The sequence below is a fragment of the Triticum aestivum genome, chromosome 6A, assembly GCF_018294505.1.
Source record: "Triticum aestivum cultivar Chinese Spring chromosome 6A, IWGSC CS RefSeq v2.1, whole genome shotgun sequence".
NCBI lineage: Eukaryota > Viridiplantae > Streptophyta > Magnoliopsida > Poales > Poaceae > Triticum > Triticum aestivum.
This window is the reverse complement of record NC_057809.1, coordinates 106,830,676-106,844,823: the sequence shown is the minus strand read 5'-3', so window position 1 is coordinate 106,844,823 and position 14,148 is coordinate 106,830,676. Positions and strand designations below refer to the sequence as shown.

General features: G+C 42.7%; 1 protein-coding gene across 1 annotated transcript; it reads right to left on the bottom strand.

Annotated features, from left to right (window-relative positions):
• Positions 1 to 7,930: 7,930 nt before the first annotated feature.
• LOC123132344 (T-complex protein 1 subunit eta) lies at positions 7,931 to 13,220 on the bottom strand. Its single transcript, XM_044552119.1, has 14 exons — positions 13,052 to 13,220; positions 12,659 to 12,916; positions 11,634 to 11,759; positions 11,332 to 11,535; positions 10,999 to 11,168; positions 10,780 to 10,915; positions 10,586 to 10,702; positions 10,352 to 10,471; positions 10,167 to 10,265; positions 9,995 to 10,084; positions 9,184 to 9,265; positions 8,993 to 9,081; positions 8,825 to 8,899; positions 7,931 to 8,271 (listed from the first exon to the last, which is right to left on the bottom strand). The coding sequence occupies exons 1-14, from the start codon at positions 13,064 to 13,066 to the stop codon at positions 8,179 to 8,181; spliced, it is 1,674 nt and encodes a 557-aa protein (XP_044408054.1). The 5' UTR covers positions 13,067 to 13,220; the 3' UTR covers positions 7,931 to 8,178.
• Positions 13,221 to 14,148: the final 928 nt, after the last annotated feature.

Sequence of the window (14,148 nt, the reverse complement as noted above, 5' to 3'; positions counted from 1 at the left end):
TATGATCCATCCTAAATATGATATTCTAACCGTCTGACTATTGTTGTGCCAAAGTCTTGAGCGGAGCATTGTTTTAAACATTTGCAATACCGTCGCCACATTTTTCTTGTAAGGTATGTTTAATACAACAACAACAACAAAGCCTTTAGTCCCAAATAAGTTAGGGTAGGTTAGAGATGAAATTCATAAGATCTCGCAACCAACTCATGGCTCTAGCACATGGATAGCAAGTTTCCACGCACCCCTGTTTATAGCTAGCTCTTTGGTGATACTTCAATCTTTCAGGTCTCTTTTAACGGACTCCTCCCATGTCAAATTCGGTCTACCCCGCCCTCTCTTGACATTCTTCGCACGCTTTAGCTGTCCTCTATGCACTGGAGCTTCTGAAGACCTGCGCTGAATATGTCTAAACCATCTCAGACGATGTTGGACAAGCTTCTTCTCAATTGGTGCTACCCTAACTCTATCTCGTATATCATCATTCCGGATTCGATCCTTCCTCGTGTGGCCACACATCCATCTCAACATACGCATCTCCGCCACACCTAACTGTTGAACATGTCGTCTTTTAGTCGGCCAACACTCCACGTCATACAACATTGCGGGTCGAACCGCCGTCCTGTAGAACTTGCCTTTTAGCTTTTGTAGCACTCTCTTGTCACAGAGAATGTCAGAAGCTTGGCGCCACTTCATCCATCCGGCTTTGATTCGATGGTTCACATCTTCATCAATACCCCCATCCTCCTGCAACATTGACCCTAAATATCGAAAGGTGTCCTTCCGAGGTACCACCTGGCCATCAAGGCTAACCTCCTCCTCCTCACACCTAGTAGTACTGAAACCGCATATCATGTACTCGGTTTTAGTTCTACTAAGCCTAAACCCTTTCGATTTCAAGGTTTGTCTTCATAACTCTAACTTCCTATTTACCCCCGTCCAACTATCGTCAACTAGCACCACATCATCCGCAAAGAGCATACACCATGGGATATCTCCTTATATATCCCTTGTGACCTCATCCATCACCAATGCAAAAAGATAAGGGCTCAAAATTGACCCCTGATGCAGTCCTATCTTAATCGGGAAGTCATCGGTGTCGACATCACTTGTTCGAACACTTGTCACAACATTATCGTATATGTCCTAGATGAGGGTAATGTACTTTGCTGGGACTTTGTGTTTCTCCAAGGCCCACCACATGACATTCCGCGGTATCTTATTATAGGCCTTCTCCAAGTTAATGAACGCCATATGCGAGTCCTTCTTTTACTCCCTATATCTCTCCATAAGTTGTCGTACCAAGAAAATGGCTTCCATGGTCGACCTCTCAGGCATGAAACCAAACTGATTTTTGGTCACGCTTGTCATTCTTCTTAAGCGGTGCTCAATGACTCTCTCCCATAGCTTCATTGTATGGCTCATCAGCTTAATTCCACGGTAATTAGTACAACTCTGAATATCCCCCTTGTTTTTGAAGATTGGTACTAATATACTCCGTCTTCATTCTTCTGGCATCTTGTTTGCCCGAAAAATGAGGTTGAAAAGCTTGGTTAGCCATACTATCGCTATGTCCCCGAGACCTTTTCACACCTCAATGGGGATACAATCAGGGCCCATCGCCCTGCCTCCTTTCATCCTTTTTAAAGCCTCCTTCACCTCAGACTCCTGGATTCGCCGCACAAAACGCTTGCTGGTCTCATCAAAGGAGTCTCCCAGTTCAATGGTAGAACTCTCATTCTCCTCATTGAACAGCTTGTCGAAGTACTCCCGCCATCTATGCTTAATCTCCTTGTCCTTCACCAAGAGTTGGCCTGCTCCGTCTTTGATGTATTTAACTTGGCCAATATCCCTCGTCTTCCTCTCTCGGATCTTGGCCATCTTATAGATGTCCCTTTCACCTTCCTTCGTGCCTAACCGTTGGTAGAGGTCCTCATATGCCCGACCCCTTGCTTCACCAACAGCTCGCTTTGCGGCCTTCTTCGCCATCTTGTACTTCTCTATGTTGTATGCACTCCTATCTAGGTATAGGCGTCTGAAGCAATCTTTCTTCTCTTTAATCGCCTTCTGGACATCATCATTCCACCACCAGGTATCCTTATCTTCGCTTCTCCTTCCCCTGGACACTCCAAACTCCTCCGAGGCCACCTTACGAATGCAAGTCGCCATCTTCATCCACACATTGTCTGCATTCCCTCCTTCCTCCCAAGGGCCCTCCTTAATGACCCTCGCCTTGAACACCTGAGCTACCTCCCCCTTGATCTTCCACCACTTCGTTCTAGCGACTTTGGCACGCTTATCCCGCTGGACACGAATCCGAAAGCGGAAGTCAGCAACCACCAGCTAGTGTTGGGGTACAACACTCTCTCCAGGTATCACTTTACAGTCTAGGCACGCACGCCTATCTTCTCTTCTCGAGAGGATGAAATCAATCTGGCTAGAGTGTTGGCCACTACTAAAAGTCACCAGATGTGATTCTCTCTTTCTAAAGAGGGTGTTAGCTACAATCATGTTGTAGGCTAGAGCAAAGCTTAAGACATCTTCTCCTTCTTGATTCCTGATGCCATAGCCAAAGCCCCCATGCGCCCCTTCAAAACCCGTGTTAGATGCACCCACGTGGGCATTGAGGTCTCCTCCTATAAAGAGCTTCTCACCAATCAGTACACTCCTAACCATGTCTTCCAGGCCTTCCCAGAACTCTCTCTTGGTGTTCTCATTGTGGCCTACTTGTGGGGCATACATGCTGATAACATTGAGAACCAAGTCCTCAACTTCCAGCTTGACCAGGATAATCCGGTCCCCACGTCTCTTGACGTCTACCACTCCATACTTGAGGCTCTTGTTGATCAAGATGCCTACGCCATTTCTGTTCGCAGCCGTCCCCGTGTACCACAGCTTGAAGCCGGTATCCTCCACCTCCTTCGCCTTCTGTCCTCTCCATTTGGTTTCTTGGACGCAATCAACACCTCTCCTCACCGCTGCATCAACTAGCTCCCGAAGCTTCCCTGTGAGAGACCCTACGTTCCAACTACCTAAGTGAATCCTCCTAGGCTCGGCTAGCTTCCTTACCCTTCGCACTTGTCGAGTCAAATGCGAAGGCCCTTGCTCATTTTCCACTACATCCGGGCGCAGATGTAGCACGCCACTAAGGATGCGACTACCCGATCCTCGCTCACTTGCCACCGTATCCGGATCAAGATACGGCATGCCACTTGGGGGGTTACGGCCCGGCCCTTGCCCATTTTCCACCACACCCGGGTTCCGATGTGGCACGTCGCTGAGAGGGTTACGCCCCAACGAAAATCTTTTGGGTTTCATCTCCATAAGAGTGGCTGAGTTTTTACGTTGGCTCGCCAAGCCTATCACAACCTCCTCCTTTACCCGGGCTTGGGACCGGCTATGTTGAGACAACATAGGCGGAGTTTATACATGCAAAAAAAGTAGCAACATTTTAAACATTGTCCGCGACTTCAAAAAATGTTTGCAAATTTGATCCCCCGGTAGGCGCTTTTGGGCCGGCTCATATGAGGGGCAGGAGACTCCTATTTTTTGTTCTGTTTTGGTTTTTTGCTTCGGTAAAATTGTTTGGAATTTCAGAGTAATTATGAATTTTTTGAAATGTCCATGTACTTCCTCTAGTCCATATTAATTGTCGTTGACTTAATACAACTTTCTACCGAACTTGTTCTAAGTCGGCGACAATTAATAAGATCTAAGGGAGTACATGAAAAGATTATCACGAATTTGAAAAAATGTTGAGAAATTCAAATAAAACATGAATTTTACAAAAATGTTCATGAATTCAAAAAATGCTCATAAAATCAAAAAAAGTTGCTGAATTCAAAAAATATTCATGAAGTGCAAAAAAGGATCGTGAATTCAAAATAATGTTCATGAATTTAGAAAAAATCACGAGTTCAAACATGTTTATGACTTTCAAGAAAATGTTCGTGAATTCGAAAAAATGTTAATGAAAGTTCAGAAAAATCCTGAGTTCAAACAATGTTCACTAATTTCAAAAATAATTGTAAATTTAAAAAATGGCCACGAATTCCAAAAATATTCACTAATTAAAATAATATTCATGGGTTTCAATAAATGTTTGTTAGTTTTAAAAATTACTACTTTCGAAATAATTTTCACGAGTTTGGAAAAAATATTCATTAATTTCAAAAATTGTTCTTTAATTCAAAAATGATCAGAACTTTTAAATAATTTCATGAATTTTAAATTCCTTCGTGATTTTCAAATATGTACATGAAATAAAAAATTGTTCGTGATTTTAATTAAAAATACTGATTTTATGAGAATTCATGATTTTTTTAAAGGAACCTTCGTTGAACTGGTGGGGAAAACCCCCAGAATGGGCCGACCCATGCGAAGAACATGCACGGGGATGCACCTTTGATCAGTACTTGCCGACCTACGCGAGGAATAGGATCCTCCGCTGAATAGGAACTCCGGTCTCTTCCACTCAAAAAAAAAGCAGCTCCTGTCTCCAGCGCCGTTGTGAAGTGGCCACATCACATGGGCTTTTTATGATCTAACAAGATAAATTTGTCAGCATACCACATCACATGGGCTTTTATGATCTAACAAGATAAATTTGTCAACATACATTGTTTTCGAGAAAATTGACTGGTAAGTTACTACGGGAGCTCCTACTGGAAAAAAAACGAAGCGCGAAACATACTAGCTAGAATTCGAACATAGGTCCTCCATCTTGTCTTGGAGAGCAGCTAACCAGTGGAGCTAACAAACGTAAGTCTACAAATGGGAGCGTGCTTGCATAAGAACTAACACCAAAGCAGAATCTGGACAACTGTTTTGATTTTTTTGGAACTTCATCTGGAAATTCTGATTCTTTTTAAAAACGAACAATGTTTGAAAATCTGATAATTTCTTGAAAAACTCGGAAAATTTATCAAATTTTCAAAAAATAAAATAAAAACGTGAACATTTTTCAACAGAAAGCATTTTGAAATTCCAGAATATTTGATGAAAACACAAACATTTATTGAATTTTGAGAAACAAAAATTTGATAATGAGTACAATTTTTGAAAAGTGCAAACATTTTTAAAAATTCCAGAACATTTTCAAAAAACTGAATATTTATTGAATTTTGAGAACAAAAATTGATAATGGGAACTGTGTTGAATTGCTGAAGATTTTTCGAAATTCTCAAACATTTTTTGCAATTCCGAACAATTTTTGGAAAAACGAACATCATTTGGAAATAGGGACAGTTTTTAATATTCTGAACATTTTTGTAAACATGAACATTTTTCAAAATTATGAGCGAAATTTCAAAACAGGAACAATTTTTTAAAGGGAAAAACTTCTCGTCAACCGGCTGATATGGCGTCTGCATCAACCGCCTTGTGCAACTGACACGTGTCCCACATAGCTGTCCCACCTCACGTCCTCATCCTCATCTCGAAAATTCTCACAGCCACTAGTCTTCTTCTCCATGAGCCAATTCACTTCTGTCTCTCGCTGAAATCCACAAAAAGCACACAGTAGCACACCTTTTTCCATCCCACGAGCCGTTGTTGCAGCTACGAGCGGGAGGTTGTGCCGCAAGCTAGCTCGGATGCGCCAGAGTAATTACGGATGGTGGCCGCCTGCGGTCTACCGCCTCCACCATGCCCGTAGGCCGCCACGAAGCACCGGAGCAAGGCACGGCCACTACCAACTTCCTCCATGCCATTCCTAGCCATCACCGGTCGTCTCCTTGTTGAAATTGCAACAACAGAGTTGCAAACCGTGACGGCAAGTAATGGATGTTGCTACAACATGGGTCGGCAATGGTGGCGGTGTTTCTGCAACTTCATCTTCGTTGCAATTTTTTCTGCAACATCACATGTGTTGCAAAAGTTCCTTCCGCAACAATACCTATGTTGCAAAAAAGTGGAAAAATTCATTCCACAACAAGACCTCTGTTGCAGAAATATTCTGCAACAAGACCTCTGTTGCAATGACGGAGGTGTTGCTCGACCGCTTGATGCCCCAGATCTAACGGCTCGTGACCCGCCTCCCTTGCTTGACAAGTGTAGATATAGGGAAATGATTCTAATGTTTCAAAAAGTCCGTCTGCAACGACACACATGTTTCAAAAAAGTTAATGCGAAAAAATCTACAACGAAATCTCTGTAGCAGAAGTTTCCGCAACAAGAGATATGTGCAAACGATTCCGCAACATTGCCTTTGTTGCAATTATGAGGAAAGAGCCGGGCCGATGGATGCGCCAGATCAAACGGCTGTAAAGGTGGCGGATCTTTGAAAATAATCCGCCGGCGGACGCGTAGCGTCGCCCTTTTTTAAATCACGAACATATTTTGAATTGTTAGAGCAAATTTCGAAATAGAGAACAATTCTAAAACTCCCAACAAAATTGAAACGCGAACAAATTTTGAATAAGTGACCAAAAATTTGGAAACGAGGACATTTTTTAATTTGCGATCAAGTTTTAAATATAAGAACATTTTTTGAAATGCCAGTCATTATTTGAAAATTTCTGATAAATTTGAACAAAAACATTCTGACCAATTTCTAAAATAAAAATGCATTTTTTTGAATTTATGAACATTTTTTGAAAAAAGACGACCATTTTTCTAAAATTTGAAAAAATTTAAAAGCACAAACATTTTTAAGGTTTGAAACCATTTTTAAAACATGAATTCTTTAGAAAAATAAATAAACTTGAAACATAAAAAGAAACGGAAAAAGAAAGGGAAAAGCTCACTTTCAACCGGCTGATGCGTGCGTGAGTGTCCGCCGCTTGCATAGCCGTTAGATTAATCCTGATCAAGCAGCCACGCTGGCCATAAGGCACTCCCGCGCGACGAGTCATTTTCTTGCAATAAGGGTCTTGTTTTAGTAGATTTATGCAAGGCAAGACTAGTTTCAGAAAGAAAGAAAAAATATTCGGTGGTGAAGGTTTTTTTTCTGCAACTAGGGTCTTGTTTCAAAAGATTTTTGCAACATATCTTTTGTTTCAGAAAGAAAAGAAATGTTTCGGTTGTGTAGGTTTTTTTCCTGCAACAAGGGGCTTATTTCAGAATCATAGCCCAAGTTGTAGCGCCGCAAGAGCGCGCGACGTTAGAGAGTGAATGGTCAGACATTGCAACACGAGGCATGTTTCAGAAACATAGCTCCGGTTGCAGAAAACACTGAAGAAGCGTCGTGTGTGAGAGGTCGCCGCCATCGTGCTCGATTAGAGCTAGCAGCTGCTCGCGGGACTGATACGGAGGAGGAGCAGCAACTCCGGCAAGCACGGCAAGGACTAGTTCCCCGGCATGCGTGCCGGCGGCAGTCGCCGCGCTGGGCGGAGCTATGAAAGGACGACGGAGAAGGGATTCTGTTTCCGAAATTGAGAGGCTGTTGCAGGAAGTAGAGAGATGGTCACACGCGTGTGATGGTTAGATCAAACGGCTGTCAAGGCGCTCATCCGACGATGCTCCATGCGGCGGATGTTTCTAATACATCCGCCGGAAGACGCGTAGCGACGCCCAAAAAGAAACAGAAAAGAAAAAGAAAAGAAAAAATAAACAGAAAAAAGGAAAAAGGAAAAAAAAGAAACAGGAAAATCGGTTCCCAAAACGAAAAAATCCGGCCTGGAAATTCTAAAGGTTCCCAAAATCGAAAAACGCTGCAACCTGTTACTGGGCCCAGCCCAGGTTCGTCACTTATGTTAATGAGCCGGGCCCAGGTCATCGCTCGATCGTGACCTCTTTTCTAAGGGTCGACATTTTGACGCAGTGTGCGTGAAATTCCAGTTACTACTACCGTTACTACTACCGATATCAGCATTTCAAACAACACGCCAATCAACATCGGCTAGTTAAAAGTTAGCGAAGTTAGTTCTCAACCAGCGAGGCAATCAAGGACTCGCGAACATCACATCGACCAATAGGAAAAAGACAAATCACCAAAACAAGAACATAGTTCGTGCTATAATACCACAACCGGTAACCGCTAGATAAACACACGCCTGCCATGTCTTCCATGTTCTCAAACAAAAGGCTAGCACATTCTTAACACTAGAAACTCACATCAGACATACAAATTCCGCAAAACCTGGATGCGGGTAATGCCAGGACCAACAGCCCGAACAGAGGGAACTCAAAATCTGACCCCGCCAGGGCAGCATAAGGTTACAGGGCGGAGCTGACTAGAATTTACCGCCTGCGCATTCCCCTGCCGCCTCGGCCACGCATCCCCCCTCCACCACGGCCGCCCATCGCAGCAGCATCGCCTTGCGCGCTCTCCGACTAAGGCATGGCACAAAAAAATGTCAGTTAGGTGATACGCAATCTTTTGTAAATGCGATGTAAAATGTACACAAACCAAAAAAACATGATGCTGAGAGATATTAACTATGTGCTGAAAAGTTATTGCTCAAAAGTGCAATCCAGACGTAGCCAATACAAGAACTGAACACAAGTACCAAAAGGTAAAAACAGGCATTAGAGCACAATAGATTAGGACAAGGCCACCATGATCATTAGTCGTGCCATATAAAGACCAATCATATGATCTCACTCGACTTCTCAGAGCTTAATCGATTTGGTAGTACCACTAAGACGGTAAATGGAGGTTTAGATATAAGATCCTTTAATCCCTAACTGGAATGCATTTATATTATCGTTTTTCCTTAAAATCAGCTTAGTCTCCTCAGCACAAGGGTACTTTAGTACACAAGATGAACATGTTAGGCAGCATACAAAGTGAACTGGCAAAGAATAATGAGGGCTGCAACTCCAGATACAACAGAAAATATTCTGTGGGCTTCACTAATGCCCACTAGGTATTTACAGCTCTTACCTTTGGGTTTTTCACTGTTTCGTCAACACTCAGAATAAGGCAGGCAGCTTCGGTTGCTGCATTAATTGCATTGATCTGAACAAAAAAACCGAGGTTGTCAACATCAAGTTAGCATAAGAATATCAGGATACAGAAATGCTAAAGAACCAAAAGGAAAAGCCCAATTACCTTCACGACTGCAGGTTCCCACACAAAGTTAGCAAAGGAATCCGCAATTCCACCGGTGTTGATGTCAACACCATAATTAGCACCACCATCTGGTACATCATAAAATTGCATTAGACAATAGACACTTTGCCGGTTCACAACTTTGTAGATAACAGTACAAGCAACTCATAACAATGATAAAGAGAACAAACCAGCTGCATGCTTCTGTCTGAGCTTATTGAGCACATCAGTTGCGTCAAATCCAGCATTATCACAAAGTTGCCTAGGAATAACCTGCGTAAGTTTGTTTAAAATGAGCAGATGTAACACAGGCAGGAAGATACAATTAAACATGACCTACAGTTCAAGGTATATTGACGCAAAGTTAGATTGCTTCGTTTCTGTGTCAGCATAGGCCAAACGAACAACAGCTAGCAAAAGTTAGCAAATAACAGCTCATGAGAAGTTCTTTTCAGAAAAATGTGTCATATACATTTCCTTCAGTTACACGTTCTTGCATTCGGAAGGCCATGGATGACTCAAACTTCCTAGCTTATGGCATTTTTGGTGTGACGTGCAAGATGGTGAGCACACCATCACGCCCTAACTGCAAACATGGGCCACTTCTTTGGCTGGGGGAATGTAACGGGTTGGCCCATCACCACTTCACCACTTATAAGAAGCAAAAACTATCCCCGGTTGAGGTGATCCCTCAAACCAAAAATCATCTTTATTTGTTAATTACTATATTTAAGTATCTCCTGCAACTTATTATGGCCTCTTCATATCAAGCAGATTGTTGGCGAAATCTAAATGTGAAATAACCTGCTATACAACACAAGTCAACCGAGATCTAGCAATGGAAATTTTCAACAATGGCGTGTGGTACACAGCATAAATTTACCAAAGTAGAATGTTATGGCCTCCAGAAACAGACAAAAAAGGACCAATTCTAGCTTATCCTTGAGCACAAACACAATTCAGGAAAGAACAAAACAGAAGAGAGGAGCCACGAAGATTTACCTCAAGGGCTTTAGCAAATGAATTTACAAAAACCTGAGACTTTCCAGCTATGTTCCGTGCATGCAGGCGGAGATACTTGCTTATCTCCATCTACAAGAAATAAACAAAATCAGCTTAAAGTTGTATGACAGGTTGAATTATTTTAGCTTGATTAGTTACTTTGTGAACATACATCAATGGCACCACCACCAGGCACAACTGTTGAATTCCTAACAGCTCTCCTCACAATCATGATGGCATCATGGAGACTTCTTTCAGCTTCCTCTATGAACTAGAACAGCGGAAAATAGCTTAGTTATAGTTACCTTCAGTTTATGAACTTGATTAAAAAGAGGTAATATGATATTGATAGAAGACCTGGTCAGCACCACCACGAAGAACAATAGTTGCTGTCTGACCAGAAGGGCAGCCACTAAATATGTTGAACCTTTCATTGCCTACTTGCTTTTCCTCAAAAACCTCACATGTGCCAAGGACCTTCAACCAAAATAATAATGATAAACATTATCAGCTTTCATGCCAGCAACTGACATAATCCGAACATGCTCAATATCCAACAGGCACCAAAACAATCCACAAATAGGTATGTACCTCATCAATGACATTGTTGACAGAAGTTTGAACAGTTCCACCTGTAGCTGAGCTTAGGCGTTGTAAATCCTCTTCTGTGACGCGACCAGCACAGAAAATGTCTCTATCCGCAAAATACTGTAAAAAGGAAAGTGAACTTAGTTAGGCTACAAAATGTTGCACAATAGCTGAAAAACGTGACAAGATGAGCATACCTGTGTTGCAAGATCACCAATAGCTAGCCGTGACAGAACTATTTTTGCACCACTTTGAACACACTTGTCCAGCTTGTCATAAATAATGTTCCATTCAGCATCAACAATTGATTGGTACTGCAGAGGGTCTGATAATCTGTAGATAAAGGGGAAACAAAAGGCAACATAAGTACATATGGAGAACACATACAACAAACACGCTTGAATGAAGCTATCTACCTGATCTCTGCGTTTTCTTTCTCAGACTTCAACTCTAGCTCAATGTTCAACAAAAGAATCTTTGGATTCAGGAATTTCTTTGGTTGTTGCTCAAATCCAGCATAGGAAAATGTCTTCTTGAAAGCAACGCCATTGACAAGGAAGGAATCTCTCATGGTACCTCCAGGAACCTAATTCAACCAATGTATCACAATGACAAGCTTTAATATCTTGTAGCAAGAAACCAATTCAGTGTTATATACTAATGTCATTTCTAGCATGTTGGAAGACTGAAGTATGGATGAGTAGAAGAAAAGCATATATCCTACCAAAGTGACAATTGCTGGAAATTACCTTCTTAATTCCAATAAGGTTAAGTCTGTCATCATGACCAATAGCAAGGACAGCATCCACAACCATAGAAGCAAAGAACTCCTTCTCTCCGCTTATCAATTTTGATGAGAGTGTTGTGGCAGCACACTTGGCTAACAATGATTTCTTCTCTTCCAGGCTTTTTCCTTCTATGCTGACTGCGAGCTCTTTAACCCTTTCAATCGCCTGATGCAAATTTCAGGTTAACAGAATCAGCTTCAGAGTTTACAGGCAAGTCAAAGTTCGGCCATTCAAAAGATAGAAAATTAATGGTGGTCACGGACCATGTTGCCAGCACTCCTATAACTACGGATTATATTATGACAATGCACTCCATCCTCCACGTAAGGTTTAGCTTCCTTCATGAATTCTGCAGCAAGAAGCACCACTGTAGTTGTGCCATCACCAACCTGAAGTAAACAATAAAACTGATGTTACTAAAACGTCCCAACAAGAAAATAAAGGCTAAAACTAATAGGTCACTCAGATAGTGCTGTGGTAGAAATTAAGACCAGCGGTAAAAAGCAACTGCTGCGGTTCATGACACTTTCACTTCTTACTACCAAGTAATTAACCACCAATTCTAAAAAATGCACTCATTGCAAGAAAGGCATAACCTGAAAACTGGAAATAGATTCGCTGGTAGGAAAGTCAGAAAGCAATTCCTTGTAGTTCACAGCTAATTTCTAGTTAACAGGGAAGCAATTGAACATCAGAGAAGATAAAATCAAAACAAACAAGTACACAGATTGCAATATAAAGTACATCCATGCAAATATACAACATGAGAAATGTTGATCGAACCAAAGCTAAAAATAACCCTTTGTGTGGACAAATTTTGAGTTCAAACAGCAGATATCAGTATGTCACCCAGTGGCGGCATCAGATGCCCATAATCAATAGTTTGAGCTGGGTATTTCACATCTTCCAGGTGGATATCAGGGTTCATCCGTGGGATAACTGTGAGCTGAATGACGGGGGATAATAGTTTTAGTCGGTCCCCAGATCAAAGAGGAGACCATTGCATTTTAACGAATTTACTCTAGTCGGATTAATAACACTGGCAATGCTGCAAAGGATTTATTTAGAGTTCCATTTGCAAACAAGAAAACACGCTTTGGTACAATAACAAGATCAAACTACAGTCTACAGAGCAGCCGTATGCACGTAATAGACTCGATTTATCTAAGGCACGAACAGCGTTAAGCCCCAATGCACCAGAAATGCATCAAGGAGAGGACACTGAGGGCGTTATTTCTGTGACAACAACAGCGAGTAACAACAGTACAGCAGGCAGACGGATGGATACCTCGGAGTCCTGAGACTTGGCGATGTCGACGAGGATCTTGGCGGCGGGGTGCACGATGTCGAGGAGGCGCATGATGGTGGCGCCGTCGTTGGAGATGGTGGTGCCCTTGTCGTCGTGGATGAGCTTGTCCATCCCGCGGGGGCCCAGGGTGGTCCGCACCGTGTCGGCCACCGCCGTGCACGCGCTGATGTTGCTGACCACCTGCGCGCGGCCCTGCGACGTGTCCGTCCCCTCCTTGAGCAGGATGATCTGCGGTTGCTGCGGAAAACGGAAACCCCACGGGAACGGGTCAGAGCCATGGATCGATCCCAAGCTTGCTTGCTTGCGAGAGAGGGGGAGGCGGCGGCGCGGCGCGGCGCGGATGGATCAGGGTTCCGCGGGGGAGGAGCTTACCATCATCGACGACATGGCTGGTGGCTGCGCGGAGGCGGAGCTAGGGTTTGGAGTGGGGCGAGAGATCTGGGCGGCGCGAGAAGAAAGAGGCCGAGAGGGAAGTGGGGAGGAGGGAAAAGGGTTTTGCGGTTTAGGTTGCGAGGTCCGTCTGAAAGCCCACGAAGCAAACACAGCCGAGCCTTCTAGTACTCGCTCCTGCCCTGATGTGAGCCCTTGATTTTACTGCTTTCAGCGGCTTCGATGAGGCCACGTCATTTCGTATGACAACTTTCGCTGTGTCATTTTTCATGCTACATAAAGTGGACAGTGGTATCCTCAACCCACCAGGGTTTAAATCCTGGTACTCGCATTATTCCTGAATTTATTTCAGGATTTCCGGTGATGCGCTTTCAGTGGGAGGAGACGTTTCCGTCGACGACGAGGCGCCTACGGTGACTTCGTAAATCTCAAGATAATATGCCGACTCGGTTTCTCGGAGGTGCTCATAAGGGTAGGGTGTGCGTGTGTGCGTTCATAGGGGTGAGTGCATGTGCGTGTATATGAGCGCTTGTGTCTGTACTGATGCTCAAAAAAAATGCTCTAGTCACAAAAACAATACAGTAATTTAGCATTTTGAATAAGATGTGCAGCATGCATTTTCAATATTTTTTGGTAGTGATAATTTTCTGAATCATTTATCTCCATTGAAACTTGTCACAAACAGGCACACGTACTATTCCTTTGACAGGTATACGGGTTTTTTTCTCCAACCTATATGTAAGGGCTTTCTAATTAAGAGAATATCACATGGAAATCAAGTTTCGGTGAAAAATCGATGAAAATCATGTGAAAACGATGTTTTAAGGTTAAAAAAAACTCAAAGGTATACAGGATGTTAAGAGTGATATGTTCTATTAGCATCTGGAATTTTGAAGATCAGACGCATTACCACTTACGAGCTATGAAAAGAACAAATTCTGCAATGAATAGTGACTGGTGATGTGTTTGAACTTGAAATTTCGCATGGCAATAGAACATCACCCTCTTAACATCCTGTTTTTTAGATTTTTTTTCTATAAACTTTCAAGTTGGGGCAATTCCATTTCTCCCCCTAACTT